At 55.5% G+C, this 26,569-nt stretch overlaps 1 protein-coding gene across 1 annotated transcript; it reads right to left on the bottom strand.

Annotated features, from left to right (window-relative positions):
* Window positions 1-1,425: 1,425 nt before the first annotated feature.
* Window positions 1,426-26,475, bottom strand: MGAT3 (beta-1,4-mannosyl-glycoprotein 4-beta-N-acetylglucosaminyltransferase). The gene is made up of 2 exons (XM_049771581.1): window positions 26,374-26,475; window positions 1,426-3,847 (listed from the first exon to the last, which is right to left on the bottom strand). The coding sequence occupies exon 2, from the start codon at window positions 3,844-3,846 to the stop codon at window positions 2,224-2,226; it is 1,623 nt and encodes a 540-aa protein (XP_049627538.1). The 5' UTR covers window position 3,847; window positions 26,374-26,475; the 3' UTR covers window positions 1,426-2,223.
* Between the last annotated feature and the right edge of the window lie 94 nt (window positions 26,476-26,569).

The raw sequence follows: 26,569 nt of genomic DNA, 5'->3' as shown, positions 1-26,569 counted from the left end.
GGGTCCCACCTTCTGCATGGCTCACCCGGTTTCTTCACCTCAATCACCTTTGCCTTTTCACCTGCCCCCTGGGATTGAGAGGTGGAAGGGGGCAGTCTCTGAGCCAAAGGGTAGGCAATAGTAGTTCTGGTTCCACTTCCGGGAGACACTCTGGGAAGAGGGACAATGGGCTGGTTGCATTCACATTGAGTTTTGGCTTCCCTTTAAACTGGGGGTGGCTTAGGACCCCCCCACATCGTGCAAATTCCCAGTGTATGATATGGTTGAACTTGAAATTCTGGCCCTCACCTTGGCCATTCAGAAATGACCCAATAGCTGTTCTGTTCCCAGTAGCCAGTAGCTGTTGGGGGTGCCCCAAATGCTCACTACATCAGCTGCAGGCCTCAGCCACTCTCCTCTGTCTTCTCCCCATGCCCCTGAGATGGTGCCTTAGCTAAGGATACCAGGGTGTGGGGTGAGGAAGCAGTCAAAAGGGAGCTAAGGCCTGGGGTTCAAGCACAAATCAGGAGACCCAGAAAATGCCTGCCCCAGGGCTGGAAAGGACAAAAGATGCCAAAACCACAGGGACACCCTGATCTTTGTGTTGATTCTCCCTTCTCTGGGGACCAGAGGGTATTCCCTCGGTCCACTGGAGCCTCCTCAACAGGCTTGCAGCCTGCCCATCAGAAGCTGCTGCCTGGCCAGTTTCCAGATAGCTGTGGCAAGAGGGACCCCTTCCCATCCTCCACCCTACCCAGCCTCTCAAAAAAGTCCCCCAAAACACCAAAGAAAGTCCCTGATGGAGGAGGTCAGGGTGAGAGGCTGAGGAAGGCTGGGGGGAGGTAGTGAGCGCTCAGCTAGAAGGCCCTTAGGTCGGGAGGAGTCTCATTCCTTGGACTGAAGACAGACAGACAGACAGACCCCCACATCCCCTTCTCCTTGCCATCTGGGGTGCCCCCCACCCACCCTACCCAGGGTGTTCTGCCTCTATCCTTTGGGAGAGCTGTAGGCAGTGTGGCCACAGGGGCCTGAGTCTTGCTCCTCCATCCACCCCAGCATCTATTTACAGGACACGCAGACACAGACACGACGAGCCCACACCAGCATGCACCCATGCCCATAAATAAAACGCACAATCCTAGGGCCCACTCTGCAGCTCAGGACTACATTTCCCAGCAGCCCTTGCAGCAAATTGGGGTCACGCGACCGAGCCACAGCCAATGAGCTACAGGCAGAAATGGCCTCCCCTTGCTCTACTGTCCTGCCCTATCTGGACTAGCAAACATCTTCTTCCCCATTTTTCTGCCTCCCCTTCCATCTTCTGCTAGACCGTGATGTCCCACATAAGCTTGTGCGAGGACCTCTATACTGGGGTGCCTTAGTCACAGCAGCTCAGGATCTACCCTAACGAATATGCCCCTACCCCAAGAGGCAGACAACAAGGAATGAGACGACATTCAACTGGCTTTAATGTCCCTCGTGGCAGCGTACTGATTCCATCCTAGGTGTCTGATGGTCCTAAGGAGAGGCTTAAGGGGGCTCACCTTGAGCCCAAAGGCTGTGGTTCCAACAGGGAGAGGGGACTGGGTGTGACTTACCCCACCTCTCTTACTAAACTAATCTGGCCTCCATCATGCCCTTAGCGTTGGACTCCTGGCTAGGCAGGAACAGAGCAAGCAGCCCACTCGTGAGATAGAAATGAAAGGGAAGTTAGGGCCAGGTTGGGGACCAAAAGGAGCTCAGACCCCTGATCTCCCGGTTCATGTCTGCAGGAAATGCGCAAAGGAATACAATGGGGTACTGGGTTCCAAGGGGCGGTCAAGTAGGGTCCTCCACGCCCAAGGATTCAGCACTCCCTCACTGGTCCTGCCCATCTTCCCTTTCTCCCTGTCGCCCAGCTCTTGCCTGGATCCCAATGCATCTATTTACAGAGTCCTGGAAACTTTGGGCATCCCTCTGTCCCAATGCAGGTTGAAATCCCGTGGGCAGGGGGGTGAGGAGAGCCATGTCCCCTGGCAGGGGCTGTCTGGCCTCCTGGGGTGATCCAATCACCCCCATCATGCAGGTGGGAGGGTTGAAGGGCCAGGTCCTCTCTCCTAGGTGCCCAACTCACAGGCCTGAGCCCCAACTGCCAAGTCCCTTGTTCCTCCATTTCTGGTCTTTTCTAGAATCCCCCAGAGAGGGCAGGAAAGGAACAAAGGGGCAACACCTTCCACTCCCAGGGCTCCAGAAAACCATGCAGCCTTAGCCATCAACCACGTCTGATTTGCCCTTGGTGGGGGCCCTTGCCTCGGGGGCCTTGTTCCGCCTGGTTCCTTCGGGCAGGCCCTTGGACTCCCGGTAGGGATTGTCCAGCAGGTAGCGGAACTGCTCGTAGTTCTTGAGCAGATACTTGGGCGCATACATGTGCTCGCTGGGATCAGCGGGCGGGTACTGCTGCTGAGTGCCGTCGAACCAGCCCCCGGTGCGGATCAGGCTACGGATGTAGTTGAGGTCACGCTTGTCCTCATAGTCCCCCCAGCGTGGAAAGTCGCCGTTCTGGGCCGACACGAGCTTGAAGTAGATGCCCTCGGGTGTGAAGCACCAGGAGCAGTGCCAACCAGCGAAGTGCAGGGGGCTGCCCAGCGACCACTGCACCAGGATGTGTCCAGTGCGGTTCTCATACTGGCGAAAGTTGGGCATGGTGTAGTACTGGCGGCGTCGAAGGCGGATGCCATCCAGCCCGTACACGGCCTGCAACATGTCCACGGTGCAGCCTGACACCACCTCCAGTGTGCCAGGCTGCTTCCAGAAGAAGCCATAGAGTGACTTGCGCATGTGGAAGGCGAAGGGCTCGGTCCAGCCGTCGTAGAGCTTGAGGAAGAGCACACCATCACGCGCGGGGATCTCGTCGGCGTCGTCAATGATGAAGACATCGTCGGGTCGCACGTTGCGCAGACGGGAGACCCCGTCCTGGGTGAGGAAGGTGCGCAGGTAGTCATCGGCGATCCAGCCGTCCTGCCGGCCACCTGGAGGGAAGTGGTCCAGGAAGACGTAGAGGACCTTGTGTCGGATGTACTCGAAGGTGCCGTTGGTAAGCATCTCTCGGAACTTGAGGGGCCGAGGCTCCCCGTAGGCCGTGAAGTTGGACTCACACACCACGAAGGCGTCCACCACGTCGCCCAGCTCGTGGAAACGCACGTCCAGCAGGTCGAACTCGTGGTTGATGTTGATGGCATTGATGACGCGCCTTGGCACCTCGCGTGGCACCAGGCGCTCCTTGGTGGGCAGGTTGGAGTATTGCACCACGGTGGGCACCCCACAGCTGGGCCCATGCCAGCCGGGCAGGCACACGCACTCCACCCACTTGCGACGGCCACCCCTGCCCCGGCTCCCCGCGTGCTCCTGGGCGCTCAGCACACGCCGGGCCGTCGGGCCCCGGGCCGAGGCACCATCGGCATTGTCAGAGGTGCCGTCCACCTTCTCCTCTGGCCGCCCCGACGGTGGCTTCTCCAGCATCTTGGTGCCTGGCTTGAAGCAGACACCCCCGGCTTTGGTGCGGACAAAGTACTCGGTGGTGTCCTCGGGCAATACAAAGTCCACACGGTGCAACTCCTCAGATGCCCGGCTCGGTGACAGAGGTTGCAGCAGCGGTGAGTGCGAATACAGAGGGGTTCGCAAGAGCTCGGAGGCCCCCGGCTCCTGGCTGGCCTGCGGTGTGACGGGCGCATTGTTCCAGAAGAAACTGGGCACCAGGTTGGGACTGAGGGAGGCCAGTTCCCGGGGGAAGGTGACGTACGACAGGGTCTTAAAGAAGTGCAGGAAAGAGATGAGGCACAGGCCCGCCATACAGAACAGGAGAAAGAGCTTGTAACGTCTCATCTTCATCCTGTCCCAGCAAGCAAGGGAGAGTGAGACAGAGAGCACACGGGTCACAGAGAGCCAGCAAAGCCACGTCCTGCCCAGCCCCTCCATGAAGTCCCCTCCTAATTTCTCCCCGCCCCAGTGGGCGAGCTGCCAGTACCCCAGCCCGCAAGAAGCCACAGCATCTGAAAAATTTCTTCCAGGCAGAGAAATAGGACAGTGGATAGGACGTTTGATTTGAATGTGGCCCACCTGGTTCAAACCCTATAGAGTCCTCCTGAGCCCCACCAGGAGTGATCCCTGAATGCAGAGTCAGGAGTAAGCCCTGAGTACAACCAGGTGACGCCTCAAAGGCCCCACCCCACAATTTTTTTTGTGTGTTTTTGGGTCACATCTGGCTGCGCCCAGGGGTTACTCCTGGCTCTACGCTCAGAAATCGCTCCTGGCAGGCTTGGGGGACCATATGGGATACCGGGATTCGAATCATCATCCTTCAATGTGCAAGGCAAATACTCTACCTCTATGCTATCTCTCCAACCCCAAAAGGGAGAGTGTTTTTTCCCCCCAAATCTTTTTAAATTAAAATAAATAAGCGAGAGAGAGAGAGAGAGAGAGAGAGAGAGAGAGAGAGAGAGAGCAATAGCGCAAGAGTATAGCAGGTAAGGAGTTTGCCTTGCACACAACCCACTGGATTTGTTTCATGGCATTCCATATGGTCCCCTGAGCACTGCCAGGAGTGATTCCTGAGTGCAGAGCCAAGAACCCCTGAGCACCACCAGGTATGAACCAATTCCCCCCAATTTATTTATTTATTTATTTATTTATTTATTTATTTATTTATTTATTTATTTATTTATTTATTGCTATACCTGGCAGTGCTCAGGGTTACTCCTGGCTCTGCACTCAGAAATTACTCTTGGCAGGGGACCATATGGGATGCAGGAAGTCAAACCCGGATCAGCCACTTGCAAGGCAAACGCCCTCTCCGCTGTGCTATCACTCAGGCCCCTCTCCCATATTTAAAAAAATAAAATAAAATAAATAAATTTAGGAGTCAGAGAGATAGCATGGAGGTAAGGCGTTTGTCTTGCATACAGAAGGCAGTGGTCTGAATCCTGGCATAGAGCCAGGAGTAACCCCTGAGCGCTGCCAGGTGTGACCCAAAAACCAAAATAAAATAAAATAAAATAAATAAATAAATTTAAAAAGGGACTCTTCCCTCTGGTTCAGAATTCAGCCACTGAGACCCCCCCCCCAAATCAGCCTGAACAGTTGTCCCCCATTTCCCCAGCACCACCACCAGGCCTTGTCCACCCTAACATGCTAGCTACACTGCCAGGCTTCACTCCAGAAAAAAATGTTCAGGCAAAGAACTCAACCCTGTAGTGAAACTGGCAGGCAGGATTTTGGGCAGAGAGGGAGGCAGGCATTGAGTCCTAGCTCTGGGGCTGCTCTCTCCTGCTTCCTTTTTTGTTTTGTTTTGTTTTTTTTTTTTTTTGGGGGGGGGAACACCCAGCAGCAGCGCTCAGGGATTATTTCTGGCTGTGCACTCACTCAGAAATCACTCTTGGTGTTGCTGGGGAGACGGGAGACCATATGGGATGCCAGGTGTCGAACCCAGGTCGGCCTCGTACAAGGTATGCTCCCTCACCACTGTGCTATGGCTCTGGCCCCTCTCCTGCTAGCTGACCACCATGTACTTGCCTTCTTTCTCTCAGGCACTATTGATGGAAAACATTCTCTCCCTTTAGGTGCACACACTCAGTTCTAACAGACCCAACAAACTCAAGGCTTCCCTTCACTTCTCCAGGCCAAAACAGCTACATCACTAACACACAAATCACCCCTGTTTTATTGTCCTGTATTTATTCATCCTGTATGGGGAACACAGCCAGCTGCTGGGGAGAAAACGGTGCTGGGAACCATGCAGAACTCGGAGCAATTGCAGCTACTATATGCAAAGTAAGTGTCCCAACCCTGGAGCCCGAAGGTTGGGAGACTTTGTATATGCTGGTTTCCGTCCTTGGTTCAACAGTCCTCGCCCAGATTTTGCTTTGTTTTTTTTGGGGGGGGGTTTGTTTGTTTGTTTTTTTGGTTTTTGGGTCACACCAGGCAACGCTCAGGGGTTACTCCTGGCTCTGTGTTCAGAAATCACTCCTGGCAGGCTTGGGGGACTATATGGGATGCTAGGATTCGAACCACTGTCCTCTGCATCTAAAGAAAACTTTATCGCTGTGCTATCTCTCCGGCCTATCACTCGGATTATTTTATTAACTCCATATTAATTGCTTCCATCAAGGACAGATTAAAGAGCCAGAGAGATAGCACAGCAGGGAGAGCCTTTGCCTTGTACCCTCTGACCTGGGTTCAATCTCCAGCATCCCATATGGTCCCCCGAGCCTGCCAGGAATAATTCCTGAGTGCAGACCCAGGAGTAACCTCCAAGCACCACCAGGCATGACCTAAAGGCAGAGAAAGGATGAACCCAGGACCAGAGAGATAGTACAAAAGGTAGGGCCTTGCCTTACCTACAGCTGACCCAGGTTCAATCCCTTGTATCCCATATGGTCTACTGAGCCCCAGGAGGAACCCCTAAGCATTGCTGGGTATAGCTAAAAAAAAATTTTGGGGGGGGGTTTGGGCCACACCCGGTAACGCTCAGGGGTTACTCCTGGCTATGTGCTCAGAAGTTGCTCCTGGCTTGGGGGACCATATGGGACACCGGGGGATCGAACCGAGGTCCGTCCAAGGCTAGCGCAGGCAAGGCAGGCACCTTACCTTCAGCGCCACCGCCCGGCCCCCAAAAAAATTTTTTTTAATTAAGGACAGATTAAAGAAACTTTTGTGTCAGTAAAACTAAGCCTACGATTTCTTCCTACATTTCACGTACTAGTCTAGAGGTACTTGAGCCTGGAAAAAAAGTCCATTACTCAAAACTGATTCATAAACTCATAAACATTATTATTATTATTATTATTATTATTATTATTATTTGGTTTTTGGGTCACACCCGGCTGCTCTAAGGGGTTACTCCTGGCTCTGTACTCTGAAATTGCTCCTGGCAGGCTCAGGGGACCACATGGGATGCCAGGATTCGAACCCGTGTCCGTCCTGGACAGCCGTGTGCAAGGTAAACGCCCTGCAGCTGTGCTATAGCTCCAGTCCTGAACATAATCTTCTTACGAATGTGATTCAATCCATCTGTGAGGGGAATGGGGCATATGCGCTTTGCTAACGGAGCAAACAGACTTTGTACTTGGAGTCTGTTACTTACCAAGAGCCACAAAGAAGGCCTGGGCAGATCCCCACAAACCACACTCAGGACCCCTGTTTTTCACCTCTCCTGTCACACCTGAAACAGCCAGGAGAAGGACACACACACACACACACACACACACACACACACACACACACACACACACAAACACACACACATGCCAGTGTCCATGCTTTCTTGGGACGCATGGGGTGAGCCTTCCTGGCAAGAGAACAAGACTCGAACATGCCCCAGATCCCCCCCCCCACCAGATCTGTTCATCCCTTAGCCCCAGGAGGAGGGGGACAGGATGGCCAACACAATGACCAAAGTGAGGCATGTTTTATTGGGGTGACCCATTCACCACCCAGTCGAGAATCCTGGCCTGAGACAACCAGGGCACATCCTTATCTCCAACTAGAACATTCTTTCCCTTTCAAAGTGCTTTCATGAGCTTCCCATCTCCTCTGGCTCTTCCTTCTGCTACCCACTCCCCACATGACCCCCAAATGGTGGAAACAGCAAGATCGGGAAGGGAGGCACACACTCGGCCCCCACAGCCGTAACTTTAAGCCAGGCTCCTCCCATTCTGCACCTCAGTCTCACCATTTGCAACTTAACTCTCAATCCACTTTCCTGCCCTTCGAATGACACCGGAAGCTGGAACATTCCAGCGTAATGTTCTCTGAGCCCCTTTTTAAAGGTTCTAACCCTGCAACAGGCCTTCGACATTCTTTTCCTTTTCGATGAACCATCAGGAAATTTCTGTAAACATCCATGTTCTAAACTACAAATCAAAGTACTCAGCCATGCTCTGGAGCATATGAAGCAACATTTTAAGGACCTACATGCTGCTGTGAGAAACAAGGAAACCAGGGCTTCTGGAGAGCTGATGGGAAGGCACCCCGAATACCAGGAGGAAGTTGATGAGATATAGCCAGGTCTGAAAGCTGCCCATGATGGCTGGCACAAGCTGGCCAGCACTCAGGACAATGGCGGGTGGGGGTCTGACCTCTTCCCAAATGTGAGCTGTCTTGGGGCAGAGCAGGGTCAGCTGCCCACAAGCTGGATGGCAGGACATGGGCACTGCCACTTGGCAATGCCGTCAGGGACCTCCTCATGGCTATGGATCCTTTAAGGCCCAGGTCAGGTGAGACAGTTGATGGATGGGGAGAGCGGGTAAGTGGAGGCCCAAGGAAGAGACCCACAGAGAGGAGACGAGCCCTGGTATGGTGGGAACTAGGCCTAAGGCAATACTGCAGTGAAAGCTTCTAGAATGATCCACTCAGGGGGCCCAGACTAGCCCTCTGGAAAGCTATTCTTTCAATCATGAGGCCTATGTCCAGGGGATCAGCACAACTCCCAGCTTTGTGGACAGTCACATGGACTGAGGGGAGCTCATGGTGGTAAGTTAGGCTAGAGACACCCCAAAGGCTTTGTGATGGGTGTAGGGGTGCCTGGGTGCTGTGATGTCTCCTTTGCCCACTGCCCTGCAATGCCTTAGCGAAACTGACTCTGGTGACTGCCCCAGCCACTGACACTGGGTTTCCAGAGAGACATGTGCCCTAAGGCCCAGACAGACTAGATGCAAGTATGTGAAGAACTGGGATCTGGGGCCCAAAGAGATAGCACAGCGGTGTTTGCCTTGCAAGTAGCTGATCCAGGACTAAAGGTGGTTGGTTCGAATCCCGGTGTCCCATATGGTCCCCCGTGTCTGCCAGGAGCTATTTCTGAACAGACAGCCAGGAGTAACCCCTGAGCACCGCCGGGTGTGACCCAAAAAAAAAAAAAAAAAAGAACTGGGATCTGGATTTGAGGCCCCACTCTGGGACTGGATCCCCCACTCTGGATCTGGGCCCCCCACTTGTTTCTGAGCCTTCTAGTCCAGGGCTGCAGGGAGCTGCACCTGCTTAGCGTATGGCATGGGCAAAGCAGTGCTTTGAAGACATTTAGGGGTGTTTTCACGACTGCCTCCTTTTTTTTTTTTTTTTTGGGCTGTGGACAGTACTCGGTGTTGGATATCACTCCTGGGGTTCCTCCAAACCAGGGGTCTTCAAACTATGGCCCGCGGGCCACATATTATATTTATTCCCATTTTATTTCTTCACTTCTAAATAAGATATATGCAGTGTGCATAGAAATTTGTTCATAATTTTTGTTTATACTATAATCTGGCCCTCCAACAGTCTGAAGGACAGTAAACTGGCTCCCTGTTTAAAAAGTTTGAGGATCCCTGCTCCAAACCAAGCATTGCTCCAGAAGATTTTGTTTTTTTTTTTAGATTTTGGGTCACACCTGGCAGCACTCAGGGTAACGTTACTCCTGGCTCTATGCTCAGAAATCACTCCTGGAAGGTTCAGGGGACCATATGGGATGCCAGGATTCAAGCCACCGTCCTTCTGCAATGCAAGGCAAATGCACTACCTCCATGCTATCTCTCTGGCCCCCCACTCTGAAACATTTTGATTATTTGTTTTGGCTTTGGCTGCACATCTGGCAGCATATATGGGTTCCTTCTGCCTCTGCACTCAAGAATAACTCCTGGCAGACTTGGGGGACCCTATAGGTTGCTGGGGATCGAACTCAGGTCAGCCATATGCAAGGCAAATGCCCTCACCACTGTGCTATACTATCGCTCCCACCCTACTCCAGCCCCTTTGAGACCATCTCCAGGGCCCCTCATGGCTCTTATAGATCCTCAATAATAGATCCTTCACTATTCTTCTTAACTAGATTCTGTATTTTTCTTGTTTGTTTTTTTTCTTTCAGGTTTGGAGCCACACCCAGCTTTTTTCAATAATCACTCCTGGGGCCCGGAGAGATAGCACAGCGGTGTTTGCCTTGCAAACAGCCGATCCAGGACCAAAGGTGGTTGGTTCGAATCCCGGTGTCCCATATGGTCCCCCGTGCCTGCCAGGAGCTATTTCTGAGCAGACAGCCAGGAGTAACCCTTGAGCACTGCCAGGTGTGGCCTAAAAATAAAAAAAAAAATAAAAAAAATAAATCACTCCTGGTGAAAATAATCATTCCTCAGAGAACCAGATGGGGTGGTGGGAATCGAACCTCAGTCAGCGCATATTAGGCAAACACTTTCCCAAGAGTCCTTGGGGTGCTTCCCAGCACCCACACCAGCCCCTATAACACCAGGTACCCCTGCCACAGGCCAGAACTCCTACCCCTACAGCCTCCTCACCCTCCCACGGCAGTTTCAGGGGGCCGAGAAAAGTCTCCTAACCTAGCTGCTGCCCTCACCAGCAAAGATGGCGTGCCTGGCTCCCTGACACAGCTATCTATGTTGTTTGGAGGCCACACCTGGCAGTTTTCAGGTAGCCTGTCCCCACCCCAGAGCCTTTCCTTGCACGCGTCCCCAGTAGGGTGCGGTGTGGACTCTGAACTGTTGTGATGTCCCGGCTGTGCTTATCGCAGTTGTTTGCACCTCCTGTATCAGTTTATAAGTGACAGTTTTCTTCCACTTGGGGGACCAGGGTTTCCCGCCGTCACTGAGCCCTGACACCGCTGTCACGCTTGCCCTCTCCCACCCTGGCAATGTGGAGGGTAGTGCCCAGGGAGTTCGCGCAGAATTTGGGGTTCAGCCATGGGGAGTCAGGTGGAGGCTGGGTCCACGGGGATGGGCATTAGCCTGGGAAAGGGCAGGGAGCAGAAAGCACTGCTGAGGGTGACACCCTCAGACCAGGGGCCTAGGTCTCCCACAGGCTCCCCAAAATCATGGACACAGGGGGCCATGAGAGAGATAGCACAGCAGTGTTTGCCTTGCAAGCAGCCAATCCAGGACCAAAGGTGGTTGGTTCGAATCCCGGTGTCCTGTATGGTCCCCCGTGCCTGCCAGGAGCTATTTCTGAGCAGACAGCCAGGAGTAACCCCTGAGCAACGCTGGGTGTGGCCCAAAAACAAAACAAAAAAAAAAACAAAAAACAAAAATCATGGACACAGGAGGCAGCTGTGATGAGGGTGTCCCCCACTGCCTTTTCCAGCTTCTGTAAGATTCCAGGGGGGCAAACCGGAACCTTCCCAGGTTTCCCCTTTCCTGGCTGCTCAATCAGCTGATGGATTGGGGGATAGGGAGATGAACCCAAACCCCACAACCCAGCGTGGCCTTGGGGTGAGCCCAGTCTGGTGGGGGAAAGGGAGTCCTGGCTGCAGAAACCCTTCGAGCCATAAAGGCAGCAGGTCTGGGACACTCTGGTGGCCATCCCCGTGGGTGGCCAGGAGCTCTCCGTGGTCCTGACCGGGTCCTCCTCTGCACTGGGGCACCCCTGTCTGCCCTTTGGGGCCTTCCACTTTGAGGACCGTGGAAGCGGCTACTCACCTACCCACCAGCCTCATGACACTCGGTGCCGATGTCTCTAGAACCACAATGGTCCTGGGCACTGGGCTGCTGGATTGGGCACTTGCCAGCGACTCTGGGTCCCACCCAGGCCGCACCTTCCTTTATTCATAAGTCACCTAGCCCTGTCCATCACCCAAGAGGAAATGCTCCTTCACCACAAGCTCTGCCATGCCCAACGGCAACAAAGACAAAGATGTGGGCAGAGGCAAACACCAAGACGTACCCTGATTTGGCAAGGGACATCTCTGTGCCTCCAGGCCCCCACAGTCAACAGCAGTGGCCACAGAATTCAGGCATCCGTGGAGTCCAATGAGAAAATATTGATTCCTCTTGGTTCCTACATTGGGTATTCGGCTTGGAAACCAGAACTGTAACTCCTTGAAAACCAAGCTGTGGGGCTGGAGAGATAGCATGGAGGTAAGGCATTTGCCTTGCAGAAGGTCAGTGGTTCGAATCCCAGCATCCCATATGGTCCCCTGAGCCTGCCAGGGGCAACTTCTGAGCATAGAGCCAGGAGTAACTACTGAGCACTGCTAAGTGTGACCCAAAAACCCCAAAAAGAAAAAAGAAGGGCCGGGCGGTGGCGCTAAAGGTAAGGTGCCTGCCTTGCCTGCGCTAGCCTTGGATGGACCGCGGTTCGATCCCCCGGTGTCCCATATGGTCCCCCAAGCCAGGAGCAACTTCTGAGCACATAGCCAGGAGTAACTCCTGAGCGTTACCGGGTGTGGCCCAAAAAACAAAAACAAAAACAAGAAAAAAGAAAAAAAAGAAAAAGAAAACCAAGCTGTGTGTCCTGTTGAAAATCACTAAGCATCTCTGGGCCAGAGTCTTGGTGGCAGGAGAGAGGTCACCCTCCCCTATGACCCAGGGGACCCAGACGCTCCTGGCTGCATGTCCTGCCTGGATGTGGTGCTGGGCTCCACACTTTGTTCTTTGTTTTCCTCCCTGGGACCAAATGCAGCTACTCCCCGGAATGTGCCAGGCCTTGCTTTCGTGGAAGAGGATCATGGGGCACAGCTGGTGCAGGCTGGCACCCAGCACACTCCTGGCTGTGTGATCTCTGTGATCCCTCCAACTTCCTGAGGCGAGAAGCAGAGACTCGGGTGCCCAAGTCAGCCATGTCCTGCATCTACCTGCCTTCTTGGGCCTCAATCCCACCTCTTTGGAAGTTGTTTTTACATCTTTCCATAGCTAGGTCATGCCATCAAGGTTCTCCCTTGGGGTCATTTACCAAAAAACCTTAGTGCCAGGGGTGGAAAGAAACGCAGGGGTCCATGGCTGGGCTCTTCCTGGTACATCTCCACTTTGTGGATGAGCAACTGGGGTGTTGAAAGCTTTCTCCTAAACTAGTCAGGGATTCTGGTTTTGTGTTCTTTTGTTTCGTTTTGGTTTTTGGGCCACACCTGGTGGCATTTAGGAATTATGCTTGGCTCTGCACTCAGAAATTACTCCTAGCAGGCTCGGGAGGACCCTATGGGAAGCCAAAGATTTAACCTGGGCTGGTCACGTGCAAGGCAAACACCCTCCCGCTGTGCAATCACTCCGACCTCGCACTCAGGGATTCTGGGGTGAGACTAGGGTTCCCCGGAGGGCACCTGCACCCGCTGGCAGAACAACATGGGTCCTGCAGTATGACACATTTGGGTAAGTCCTGCCCCAGGAGAAACACAAAGGTCTGGCCCAGGGCGGCTCTGGCTCCCTTGGGGGGCCCAGGAGGGGCAGCTGAAAACTTAGCCCATTTCCAAAACCAGCCTACTCACAGGTACCCACCCCACCTCCTATCTAGAGACCCCACTGGGGGTCCCCATCTCCTTCCTCTGGACCCTCCCGGCTTCTATGGTCCAGCCCTCTGGCTGCTGTGAAGTTTCCCCACAGACAGCCAAGCAGGAAAAGAAGCTCCCACGCAGCCTAAGGTCGCCTCCCCTGTGCCCTCAAATCAGCTTCTAGTCACCAGATGCCCCAGAGCAGCGCCCCTTCAGATGGTTCTAGGGATGCCAGTTATTGTGGGGGCCCAAGAAGCTTCCAGCCATGGCTGTCAGGTCCTGCCACCGCCCCCCAACCCCACCTGTCTCATTCCTCAAAGAGGGCCCTGCCAGGGCCATTAGTATTTGGGGGGAGGGGTCACACCAGGCAGTGCTCAGGGGTTACTCCTGGCTCTGCACTCAGAAATCTGTCCTGGCAGGCTCGGGGGACCATATGGGATCCTGGGATTCGAACCACCATCGGTCCTGGATGGGCTGCATGCAAGGCAAACACCCTACCATCTCTCCGGCCCCTAGTTGTTTTGTTTAGGGGCCATACCAGCGGTGCTTAGGGGTTACTCCTGGCTCTGTGCTGGGGAATCACTCCTGGAGAGACTCAGAGGATTCTATGGGATACTGGGGATTGAACCTGGGTCATCTGTGTGCAAGGCCGGCGCCCTCCTGATGTACTCCTTGCTCTGGTCTTTGTCACTCCCATTTCGCAGAGAGAATCAAGGCTGGAGCTGAGTCATCGCTAAGCACTGCTGGGAGCTCACACCTTTCAGGGCCTGGGGCCACAGAGCCGCCATTTACAGGTCATGGGTGCGTGTCTCCCTGGATGATGGATGGAGCGTAAGGAGAGCCCACGGGACATAAGTCAATGCTTCAGGGCTGAAGCAACTGCAACTACAGGCAGTGAGGGAGTCAACATTTCCCACTGGAGGGTGGGGGTCAGGAGGGGCCCCTCCCAGAGACCTAGTAATGTGGGGCCTGCATGCACTGGGCTCAGGGTACCCTTCCCTCCCCCAGACCAATGAAGCCAGGGAGAAGGGGAAGAAGAAAGACACAAAGGCTGGGACCATCACCACCCCCTCCCCCCAAATAAAAAATGATCCCTCAGCTTTTCAATTTTGTAAATTGGAATTCCAATGAGCAACATTTGCACAAAAATGTCTACACAGTCACACTGGGGAGATACGGGATCAGCTCCAGATGGCTGCGAGGAGGCCACACTGCAGGAAGGCCAGGCAGGCAGATTCTGGGTTTCACAAGATAGGCAGAAAAATGAGACTTAAAGTCAGAGCGATAGCACAGTGATAGGGCATTTGCCTTGCCGATCCAGGACAAACTGGGGTTCCAGCCCCGGCATCCCATATAGTCCCCAGAGCCCGCCAGGAGCGATTTCTGAGCATATAGCCAGGAGTAACCCCTGAGCATCACAGGGTGTAACCCAAAAAGCAAACAAAACAAAACAAAAAATAACAACAACAACAAAAACCCAACCAAACAAAAAATAAACATGAAAAGAAAAGAAATGGGGTGGGGTGGGGCTGGTGAAGTGGTGCTAGAGGTAAGGTGCCTGCCTTGCAAGCACTAGCCAAGGAAGGACCGCAGTTGATCCCCCGGCGTCCCATATGGTCCCCCCAAGCCAGGGGCAATTTCTGAGCGCTTAGACAGGATTAACCCCTGAGCATCAAACAGGTGTGGCCTCCCCCCAAAAAAATACCAAAAAAAAAAAAAGAAAGAAAGAAATGAGATGGGGGCAGAAAGGTGGTGCTAGAGATAAAGTGTCTACCTTGCAAGCACTAGCCTAGGAAGGATCGCGATTCGATCCCCAGTGTCCCATATGGTCCCCCCAAGCCAGGGTTGATAGCCAAAACTAACTAGCGTTAAAGAGATGTGGGCCAAAAAGCCAAAAAAAAAAAAAAAAAAAAAGAGATGGGGCCAGAACAATAACACAGTGGTAGGGCTTTTGCCTTGCACGTGGCTGACCCCAGGATGAATCTGGGTTCAATCCCTGGGGTCCAATATGGTTCCCCGACCCAGGAGTGAGTGCATAGTAGGAGTAACTCCTAAGTGTCACTGGTGTGGCCCAAAAACAAACAAAAAAAAAATGAGGAAAGGAGGTAAAAAGAAAGGGAAGGGAAGGGAAAGGGGAAGGGAAAGGGAAAAGCAAAAAAAAAAAAAAAAAAAGAAAAGAAAAGAAAAGAAAAGAAAAAGTGCCTGAGCCCCCTTATTCCATAAGGCTGTGACTGAAAGTTGTTCCCAGAGGCGAGCACTTCCCTCTCCTGCTGTCTCTTGCCTCAACCCCGGCATGCACCAGCGCCTTGGTTTCCAGGGTTGGCTTAAAGGGGCCTGAGTGGTAAGACATCGAGGAGGACGCTTACCTTGCACGTTGCTGACCTGTGTCCGATCTCAGCATCCCAATGGGTCCCCTAAGCACCACTGCTGGGAGTGATTCCTGAGTGCAGGGCCAGGAGCAACCCCTGAGCCCTGCCGCATGTGGCCCCCAAACAAACAAGTAAGTGCTCAACTCAGCAGTGGTACAGACTGACTGGTGGGCGTTGGACCTTGTAGTCCGGGCTAAAAAGCACAGGCAGGGCCGGAAGGCTCAAGATCTGCCCACAGGAGAGGCAGCTTTGAGCCTCTGAAGCCCGATGCTGATTTGACCTACAGCTGAGAAAGTCCTGTCTGTACCTCCTTCCTACGGAGCACAGTGGGTGCACGGTGTTGCTTTGGGGATCTCTGCCTTCCCTCCCGGGCATCCCTGGGGCCTCTGGAGAATGTGCTGCAGGGACTCCATTAGCACTAACTGTCCCAGCCTGTGCCGAGGTCAAGCTCTGGGGACACATCTCTGCGTCCTTGAAATGCTAGAACTTTCCCTCCTCCGTGTTCTCACTGCCCTCCGCCTTTTCGGAGCGGACAGGAGTCAGGGCCTAGCTACTGTAGCCCATCCCTGTCCACACTGCAAGCTCGTGCCTGACCTGAGTTAAATTCCCAGCACTGCCAGAACTAACTCCTGACTGATTGCAGAGCCTGGAGTAACCCCTACGCGTTGCTGGGTGTGGTCCAAAAAACAAACAAACAAGCAAAAACAATCAAAACAAGTATCTTGAGGCTAGAGCAATAGCACAGTGGTAGGGCCTTTGCCTTGCATGTAACCAACACAGATGGATGGCGATTGGAATCCTGGCATCCCATTTGGTCCTCGAGCCTGCCAGGGGTGATTTCTGAGCACAGAGCCAGGAGTAACCCCTGAGATGAGCGCTGCCAGGTGTGACCCAAAAAGCAAACAAACAAAAATAAAAACAAAAAAACAAGTGTCTTAGGTAAGCCCTAAATAGCCCAACAGTGGTGCCCTGCCCAAGGATGAAGTGAAAGTCACACACAGGCCACATGACACATGAGACAGAAGCCAAAAGCACAAAGTTTGCCCAACTGGGCAGAAGCAGCTAGAGCCAGTGGGGAAACAGGCGTGAGAGCCCCTGAGTGCCAGACCCCCAGTCTCCACTGTAAATACCGCAGTACAGGTTCCCCAGTTTAATCCTCTCCCAAACATGGCCAGGTCTGGCCCCAAAACCAAAATACCGAGAACCTCGGGGCCGGAGAGATAGCATGGAGGTAAGGCGTTTGCCCATCATGCAGGAGGTCATCGGTTTGAATCCCGGTGCCCCATATGGTCCCCCGTGCTTGCCAGGAGCAATTTCTGAGCCTGGAGCCAGGAATAACCCCTGAGCACTGTCGGGTGTGACCCAAAAACCACAAAAAAAAAAAAAAACCAACGAAAACAAAACAAAAACAAAAATAAAAACAAAAAAAAACAACAAAATACCGAGAACCTCAAGGGACTGAAGGACTGAGAAAGATACTGAGCCCCAGAAAAGGACATCTCTGCAGGAGATTACTCACAGTACAGCTGCTCCTGGCTTCCCACTGCTGGGCCCCCCAATATTGGGACGGGTTCTCTCCCAGCTCGCTCCACATAGGAGAAAGCAGTCACTTCAAGAGCAGACATGGACAGACCCCCGACTTCCCCAGGGACCCGCGCACCCACGCAGCAGCCATCCTGGCCCACACCCCGTCTGGCTCCACTTCCTGTCTCCCTTCCCAGTACCCCAACCCTGCAGGCTGAGAGTTCAGGGTTCAGCAGGGTCCGCATGGGCTGCTCCCTACTCTCAATGCGCCTGGTCGCACAGACCCCACGCCCACGGCGGGTCCTCCACAGCCCTAGTGAAAAGGGGGATGCCACCGAGAAAAACCAGGCTTGAGGGTGGGGTCGCTCCTTCACTTCATCCCGCACTAGCACCAAGGAGAAGAGAGGAAGACAGTCGGGGAACCTAGAGACCCACAGAGGTGGTCCTGAACTGCAGGGTATCCGGTTTCACCTGGGGCCCCCACTCCATAGCCCTGTGTACCTTATGTCTGCCCCACAGTTTCCTTGGTAAGCAAGGCCCGTGGCAGCTATGCCCTTCCAGACACCAAGTGCAGGATTTTATGGCAGGAGGGAGCAGCTTTGACTGGGCCTGGTGCCAGCTGCCTCCCAGGCCACAGTGACCTTGTCATCAGCTGGTCATGGATACATGTGTATACCCCTACAGGTGTGTCCCAGGCCCTTTTCCCAGGTCGGGCCAATCATGGGGAGTTGCCACTCCCAGGGGACCTGGACAGAAGATGGAAACCCAGGACCTTGCAATGCGTGGCCATAGTGCTTTCTGGGATACCAAAAAAAAGGGGGCATGAGGGACAGGTATGTCTACCTACAAGCAGAATGCGGGGGCCTGACACGAGTGAGGGGGTCCCCAATCATGAAAGGGAACAGAAGCAGGACTCTGATTGGCCACAAGAGAAACCACCCCATCAGTCCAGATTGAAGCTTCCTGTGGGTCCCACTCGGTGCCTCAGTTTCTCCATCACACAGGATGGCCCCTCCCCGCCTCAGTGGCAATGAGATGAAAGGCACTGGGGGGCAGGTTCCCAACTGGGACCCCTGCCCGAGAAGACCAGGATGCAGTCAGCGAAAGGAGCACAAGGGAGCCGGAGGGAGCACGGTGGGTGTCTGGTGCCTATGGGGGAGGGGGGACAGGGACACAAGGCAAGTTGGATTATTTTCTTCCTGGGACCCTGGCGGGGTGGGGCTGGACCTCCCACACAGGCAGCGTTTCCCTCAGCCTTTTTAGCCACTCCCGCCCGTGATTAATTATTGGCAGAGCTCCATGGAGCTTCTCTCCAGCCCTGCAGGTTCAGGGCTCCCCTAGGTCGTTAGAGACACCCCAGCCCTGTCCTCACACCCAGCACTGACACCTCATGACTACAGAGTGTTGTTGCCTCATTTCCAAGGCCCAGGAAACCCAATGACTTGCATGAAGGAGATGTTTCCAGAGGCTGATGGGTCTGATGGGGCCAGAGTGTCGGGAATCCCGGACCCCAATTACACTCCAGTGCTTTTCCTAAAGCTCACACAGTGAGGTTTAGGGGCCTCTCTGGGTCAGTGGGGTCTCCAAGGGAACTTCTTTCTTTCCTTTTTTTTTTTTTTTTGTTGTTGTTGTTTATTTTTGGGTAACACCTGATGGTGCTCAAGGAATTCCTCCTGGCTCTACACTCATAAATCACTCCTGGCAGGATCAGGGGACCCTATGGGATGCCGGGAATCGAACTACCATTGAGTCAGCCACATACAAGACAAACACCCTTCCACTATGCTATTGCTCAAACTCTGCTTCCTTCTTTCCTTCTTTCCTTCTTTCTGGCAGTCTTGAAATTCTTGTTTTGTTTTTGTGTGGGCCACACCCGGCAGAGCTCAGGGGCTTAATCCTGGCTCTGCATTCAGGAATCACTCCTGGTGGTACCTTAACGGATTTTTTGGGATGCCCAAGATCAAAACTGGGTTGGCTGCATGCAAGGCCAGTGCCCTCCCTGCTATACTATTGAAACGGACCCTGTCCTGAGGGTCTTTTTTTTTATCTTTGAACACCTGTCCTAAGTTTCCCCTTGCCCTATACCCCACAAATTCTACTCCAGCTGGTCCCTGAAGATCTCCCTGTCTCCCACGACACTGAGAAAGGACCACAGCCCCCCACAGAAGCATCTGTGCCCCTATTCACATGTGACATGGCCTCACCCACAAGGCCCTGGGGCTAAAGCTGAGCTCCCCGCTGGGGGCACCTGGCCAGTGTGGACTGAAGGGGTCCTGGGGTTGGTCTCCCTTGCCCCAGATGCCTGCCCAGAGCCACCCCCGGGCGCAGCTCAGTGAAGCCACCACCGGGCAGTGCCAGCCCCTCCTGCTAGGCTCGCCCACCCTCGGGACAATGCACAAAGGGCCACTTCAGAGCTGAGCCCGGCGCCATCCCTAGCTCAAGAGCCTGGGGCTGCAGGGAGAAGGGGGCACCCGCAGTGCTGTCCTTGGAGCTGCCTAAGCATGGCCAGGGCCTGGCACAGACTTGGTGCCAGTGTCCCAGACATGGGAGAGCGCTATGGGTCTGGATGCTCGGGGTGGAAAGGGCACACTCCCGACATATCCCACACAGGCAGGATACGATCCCAGTACCATCTAGAACATTCGCTGCAACAACTGTCCCTACCAGGCGGGGCCAGGCTTGCGTCTGCCCGTGGTCAGTCTCGCCGAACCCACCACTTGTCCCAGGGAGCCCCAGTCTCCAGTTCTTGCTCACCTGTATATGAGTTCTTCCGGGCAACCCTCTGAGGCTCCTTCCAAGTCGAGGCAGGGCCCTCCCACTGGCCCGCCCCTGCCGCGACCTCTGTCCCAGGTCCAAGTCCGCCCAAGGGCCCAAGGTCTCAGGGTCTCGCTCTCCCAACCAGCCACCCGTGACTCAGCGTCCCTCACCACTGCAGGCTGGGCAGGCTCCACGCCCCCTCGGCCCCTCCTTGATAACCTGGAACAGACCCCACAGCCTGGCGCACATGGGCAGCCGGGCCTCTCCCTGCCACCGCCAGGGTCCCCCTGAACCTGAAGGCACAGGGTAGAAGCAGATGTGAGAAGCAAGAGCCCCCACGGTGTCGTCCCCTTACCCCATGTGCTCCAACCACGCTGCAGCACTGGGAAGGGCAAAGGGCCACAAGACTCTGCTGCATGAAGTGGGGCTGCTGGGAGGATCCCCCAGAGCCAGGTTCCCCTAACTCCATCTCAGCAGCACTGAAAGCCTGACCTAGGGAGCCCCCTCTGGACCTCAGGTTCCCCTTGGTCACTGCAGCCCTCACTGCCCTCAGCCGAGTTCAAATTCAGTGTCATCGGCTTCCTCCTCCCCCTGACCAAGATGGGTATATACCAAGGAAGTGACCCAGATCACACCTTTGGGATAAGGGCGCTGTGAAATGAGCGTGGGGAGCAGACGCCCTGATAGTCTGTCCATCCATCCATCTGTCCATCTGTCCACCACTGACAGGCATGCAGCCCAGCGGCTGGAAGTAAAAGCGGCACATGGGCACATCCCTGGCCCAGACGAGGCTTCACAGGTGACTGCTTGCTGCTCCCACTGGCTCAAAGGGACCCAACTTCCCGAGACGCCCCACAAAGATGGCAGTCAGGCACAGCAGTGCGCACCAGGATGGGGTAAAGCTGCCCGACAGGGGAGGGCATGATGGGGCCCTGGCAGAGCCAGTAAGGGGGCTCCGGCAGGAGGGTGAACCCAGAGGTAGAACGTGGGGGGTGTGTGTGTGTAGGAGGCCCAGAGGCCAGGCGGTGCCCGGAGGGAGGCGCTGAAGGTTGGCACAGATGCCAAAAGCAAGGAGCCCATCATCATCATCAGGCCCTGAACTCTCACTGACCCCATCCAGAAAGGGGGAAAGCATGTGCACTGACGAGGGCACTTGTGGCTGGTGCCAGCACCCACAATGACGTGGCCTCCCGTGGTGTGTCCAGCAGAGGGGCGGTTCCCCCACTTGGAACACTCTAGATCACAGCAAAACAAGAGACAGGATTGCCCGAGCTCTCTAGTGGGGCTTCTGGGTCACTGAGTCCACCCCAGATGTGCCCCTAACCTCAGAAGTGGGGCTCCCAGGGTATAGCCTGGTGGGGGTCCCTCAAACTACTTCTCTTATGCACCGAAACATTGCTGACCACACCAACATACTCTCTGTTTACTTGGGGTCACACTCAGGTGTTCCTCCCGGCTCTTTGCTCAGGAATCACTCCTGGCAGGCTCAGGAGATCCTATGGAATGCTGGGATCAATCGAACCCGGGTTGGCCGCGTGCAAGGCAAAAGTCCTCCCCCCGCTGTTTTGTCACTCTGGCCCCATCACTCTGCCTTCCACAGACAGCCTCAGCCCAGAGCTGGGGTCAGAGAGAGCCTGGACCAAGGGAGGCGTCTTCCGGGGTTCACTAATGACTGAAGGGGAACGGAGGGGAAGGCACTCATACAGACGGGGACACAAAAGCCCTCCAGTGCCATTTGAGTCAGCAAGGACCGACCGGCACTTTGTGGCACGTCCCCCTGAGATTCAGGGAGGCAAGGACGCCATTGCTTTGTACCCCAATGGCCCTCTTCCCCCCACCCACTATAGTCCTGACCTTTCTTGCTGGGGCTCAGCTACACTCCTGCACTTGGCTGGGGTGCAAAAACTGAGGAGCAAACCCATTCCCTCTAAGGCTTCTGCTTCGAGCCACAGGACCGAGCCAGGACCCCCAGAACTAAGCCGCATGCCAGGGTCACCAGCACCTGAGCTCAGCCAGCTGTGACCCAGGGGCTCCCCAAGTCCCACAAAGCCCCAGAGTGCAGGAGCTCCCCAACTCAGATCCAAGTTTGGAGCTCCAGTTGCTGCGAGAAAAGGGGCTTGGGAAAGAGATGGGTCTGGGGGTTCTGGGGGGAGGCCTGTCCTGCCTCGTGCCCCTTACACGCTGCCCAAGGCTCGCTCCCGGGCGCCAACCATGCCTGACAGACACGCCCACTCGCGCCCGCTGGCCCCGCTGCCCCCCACAGCTGCAGCCACCTGGTCCGCCCAGTGCCCACCCACACCAGCGTGCAAATATCCCGGGTATTTTCCTCAAACGCCTTCTGGTGCCAGGCATCATGCCAGCCTCTCCCTGGCCATGGGCAGCTCTCCCCAAGCCTCCCAGCCACTATCAAGCACTCTCCCTGACACCCCGCAGGAGGGAAGTCACAGGGGTCAGGTCTGAGTATCAGCAGAGTTGGGGGCACCCTAAGACACCCCAAGGGGAGAGGTAGGTGCCAGGAAGAAAGTGATGAGCAGGAGAGGGGCCAGGAAGAAGCAGAGAGTGCAGAGCTGGGCAGGGAGCAGATCTGAGGGTCTGGGAGCAGGGTTGAGGATCTGGGAGCAGGATTGGACTTCTGGGAGCAAAATTAGGAGCCTGGGAGCAGGGTTGGGGCTCTTGGAGCAGGGCGGGGGACTGAAAGGAGGGCTGGGGGGCTGGGAGCAGGTGAGTTTTCAGGGGTCTCAGGAGTGGTTCAATCTTACAATTCCCAGGAGCCCCTCAAAGTGTAATTTGTCAGGGGGTGGGGGTTAACCCTGCAGGAGGTGGCCTGAAGGGGGCGCTCCTTGGGTGCATAAATGGCAGGACAGATCTCTCCATGGCCCCATCAGGCTCCCACTACTGGCCACAAGCCCAGGCCGGCCACTTCCTAGCCCGGACCCCAGACCACCAGCCTCCCCAGGTTCTTGCCCCAGAAGGGTAAGAACAGTTCCTGGGAAGTAGGCTGGCGTCAGGAGTCTGAGACAGGCTGAGTGCCTGGCCCTGTGCCCAGGACATAGTAAGTGCTTGATAAACAGCCGAATAACTAGCAGAAAAGTACAGCTGGGAGGGAAAGCAAAGGGGCAGAAGGTTCTGGAAAGCCAAGCAGAAACCCCAGGACATACCTCAGTCTGGGAACCTTCCGCCCTACCCTCTCCCTGGGGGTTGCGGGCAGAGTCCCGCTTCAATGGGAATCACTGTTCGAGCAAAATAAACTCTAAATTCTTCAAACAGAAGTAATTACGTATGTGAACAATCCGTATTGTTCTACTTTACTCTATTTTTATTTTTATAGAAGAGATGAACATAACTGCACCAGCAGGAATTTCTACGCCAGCCGAGCATGGAGGTCTGAGTACCCGGAATGATGGTGTTGCCGCCATCCCCTGCTTTATTCTAGACCCTTCCACTCGGCCCATTTCCAACAGGAACATGGAACATTCTGCCCCTCTAGCAGTGTCTGTCCTAGTCCCTGTGACCAGGTGGTCCTACAGAGGACAATCACCCATACACAGGTGGGACGGGTTTAAGGGATGCCTAGTGTTTGGTTCCCTGTACTACACAGTCCCCCAAACTTGCTGGGAACTGCTCTGGAGCTCTGTGGGTCCCAAACAAAATACAAACAAATAAAAACTATCAACAGGGGCTGGAGAGATAGCATGGAGATAGGGCATTTGCCTTGCCTGCAGAAGGACGGTGGTTCGAATTCTGGCATCCCATATGGTCCCCCGAGCCTGCTAGGGAGCGATTTCTGAGCATAGAGTCAGGAGAAACCCCTGAGTGCCGCTGAGTGTGACCCAAAACCAAAAATAAACAAATAAACAAAACCATCAACAGGAGGAACCAGAGCGATAGCGCAGTGGTAGGGCATTTGCCTTGCATGTGGCTGACCGAGGACAGACCTTGGTTTGATCCCCCCGCTTCCCATATGGTCTCCCAAGCCAGGAGCAATTTCTGAGTGCAAAGCCAGGAATAACCCCAGAGCGTCACTGGGTGTGGCCAAAAAAAAACCCAAAAAGCTATCAACAGGAATGAGTCAGGGCCACAGATAGGATAGAGGGTCTCCCCAGAGTCCCCACGGCCCCTCCACCAGACTCGGGTCCCACACGGTCCCCAAGCCTCCTCCATCAGATGGGGTCCCACACCGCCTCCCTCAGACTTGCTTTTCCTTCAAGTCCCCCCACAGCTTCCATCAGACTCAGTTTTTCCCTGGGTCCCACATGAAGTCCATGCCAATTCCATCAGACCTTCATGATTTCCATGGCCCCCTGAGCCACCACCATCATACTCGAATGGAAAGGGGACATCAAACACTGGCCACCCTGGGGTCTCGACTTCCCCATTTGCACAGGGGCTTGTGAGACCCAGAACTTGGATTCTCAGAGACAGGGCTCTCAAAGCCATTTGGGGTGTCTGGGCTGGAGGCATCCCTGTGACGACGGGGGTGACAGCTACATGGGCAGCAGGGGCTTGTGCTTCTAAGTGAGACACCGGGGACAATTCAGGCCCAGGCAAGAGGAGGAAGAACAGAATACAATGAGACCAGGAAGGAACTTGAAGTGCTGGGGGTCAGCGTGCACCAGACCTTGGAGCTGGTCACGCTGGGCTCGGGTTCCATGGGCCCCTCTGCAGAGCCTGAGGTCAAGCCGAAATCCAGGGCAGGGCTTGGAGCAAGTTGCAGGAGAGTCAGAGACGTGGGAGAAGGGCGCCAGCCCCCACTGTCCACAGCCCACCTGCCCTGCCTGGCTCCTAACGTCCCTTTCTGCCAAGTCTACCAGCCCAGCAGTCTTGGTTGTCCACCGCAGCTGTTACTGGGCTGGTAGCGAAGCTGCTCCGAGGGACAGATCTACACCATGGCCTCGGGCTCAGTGCCAGCATACCATGCCCAGCTGGCACTGCCCTTGGGGGCTCACACACGAGAGGAGATGGCAAGGATGGGGAGAAAAGGTGCCAGGGGTAGGTCCAGGGCGCCGAGGAGTCGGGATTGAGCTGAAACAGAGCCCAGCTAGGCAGAGAGCATTCGAGGCCCTGCTTTCAAGGCAGGGAAACTGAGGCACAGAGCAGAGCACAGCTGCAGGTATAACCTGGGCCCCTAGCTCTGCGTGTCCACCTGAGTACCTTGTGGCACCAGTACCTGGCACCACTAATCCCACCATGCCAGGCCTGTGGCATCTCCACCTGGTTGCCGGGCACACAGCCTTTCACAGCAGGCCATGCTGGGCACAGGCCAGAATGCTTGGAGAAAGTTCTGGAAGGCAGCCCTGGTCTGCGCGTAGGGGGTGAGAGCTGGGCAGGAGGACGGAAGCCTTGTGCAAAGGGCCACAGAAAGGCTGATGTCAGGCTGTGTCTTCCCAGGGCCAAGGCTCGGGGCTAGTCAGGAGCATTGGTACCATCCACCTGCCCCCCTCCCCCAGCACCCAGTGACTGGGTACAGGCAGGCCTTACCCTATTGCTCCTGGCCCTCTGGGGTCCCCTCCACTAACAGTAGGTTTTGGCAGGCAGGACTCAGGGCCCCACCAAGATCTCCCCATTCCACAGGCGCAGAAACTGAGGCTTTGTCTCTTGAGCCAGACAGAAGCTGAGTGTGATGGTGAGAGGGTTCCTGGTGGCCCAGACCGCCCAAGAGTGCAGCCAAGACCAAACCTTTGGCCCTGACCACAATGGCCCCGGCACCAGGTCTAGTGGGGACCCCGCCTCCATCTGCACACCCCAGGTACCCTGACTTCACTTTTGGGAGAATTTTCCACTTTCTGTTACCATCTGTGGAGGTGTGTGTGTGTGGGGGGGAACTGGCACCCTCATTCCAACTTTCCTGGGACACAGCACATCCCCCTACTCACCAGTGTGAGGTTCCCCCTTCAAAATAAAAAAATACCCCAGGCCTGGACCATGATGACCAGGCAGTTGGTAGGACCCCATTTACTGTCCCTGAGCCAGGAAGGAGGGATAGATAGAGTGTCAGACTTCGGGTGGGGACCATCAAAGGAGGGGAGGGGGGCTCCCTGGATGGAGAGCCAGGAGTCACCCAGGACGGCTGAGACCCCAGCTCCGCACACATCCCACACGTACACACACCCTGGCACCCCCAGTTGGAGAACTCACTATTGGCAGGTATTTATAGCAAAGGCCCCCCCCCCAAAAAAAAAACAACCTGGCTCCCTCCCCCGCCCTGGGCAGTGCAGCAGAAAGGGCGGGAGCCGGTCCCCCTCCCCCCGGGGAAGGGCTTTGGGGTGAGGTCCGCTTCCCATCAGCAGCTCCCCAAATCCCCGAGGCCCCCCAGGCTGGCGCCCGCGCGCTCCCCCAGCCACCGCGTCTGGGCCTCCTCCATCCTCGCCACCACCGCAGCCCGGGATCGGGTGGGGAAAAGCGGGCGCCAGGGGGGCCCCCAGCCCCGGCCCCGCGCCCTGGGATTGGGGGCGCAGCGGCGCACAAAGCCCAGGCCGGGCTTGGGGGCGCCCCGGCCGGGCCCGGCCACCCCGGGGTCCCCGCTCGCTCACTCACCCATCGCCCGCCGGGTCTCAGCAGCGGCTGCAGCGGCGGCGCCGGCTCCGCGGCCCCCGGGGCCCCCGGCGGGGAGATGCTGGCGGACGCCGCGGCCTCTCGCCCCATCCCGGGCTCCGGAGGCGGCTGCGGAGGGCGCCCCGCATCGCAGGCGGCCCCGATCCCGCCCCCCGGCCCGGCCCGGCCCGGCCCGGCC

Source organism: Suncus etruscus, chromosome 4, assembly GCF_024139225.1.
Source record: "Suncus etruscus isolate mSunEtr1 chromosome 4, mSunEtr1.pri.cur, whole genome shotgun sequence".
In the NCBI taxonomy this organism is placed as follows: Eukaryota; Metazoa; Chordata; class Mammalia; order Eulipotyphla; family Soricidae; genus Suncus; species Suncus etruscus.
This window is presented reverse-complemented; position numbering and strand designations above follow the sequence as displayed.

Coding starts and splice junctions, on each gene's coding strand:
- MGAT3 (XM_049771581.1), bottom strand. CDS start 3,846: ATGAAGATGAGACGTTACAAGCTCTTTCTCCTGTTCTGTATGGCGGGC.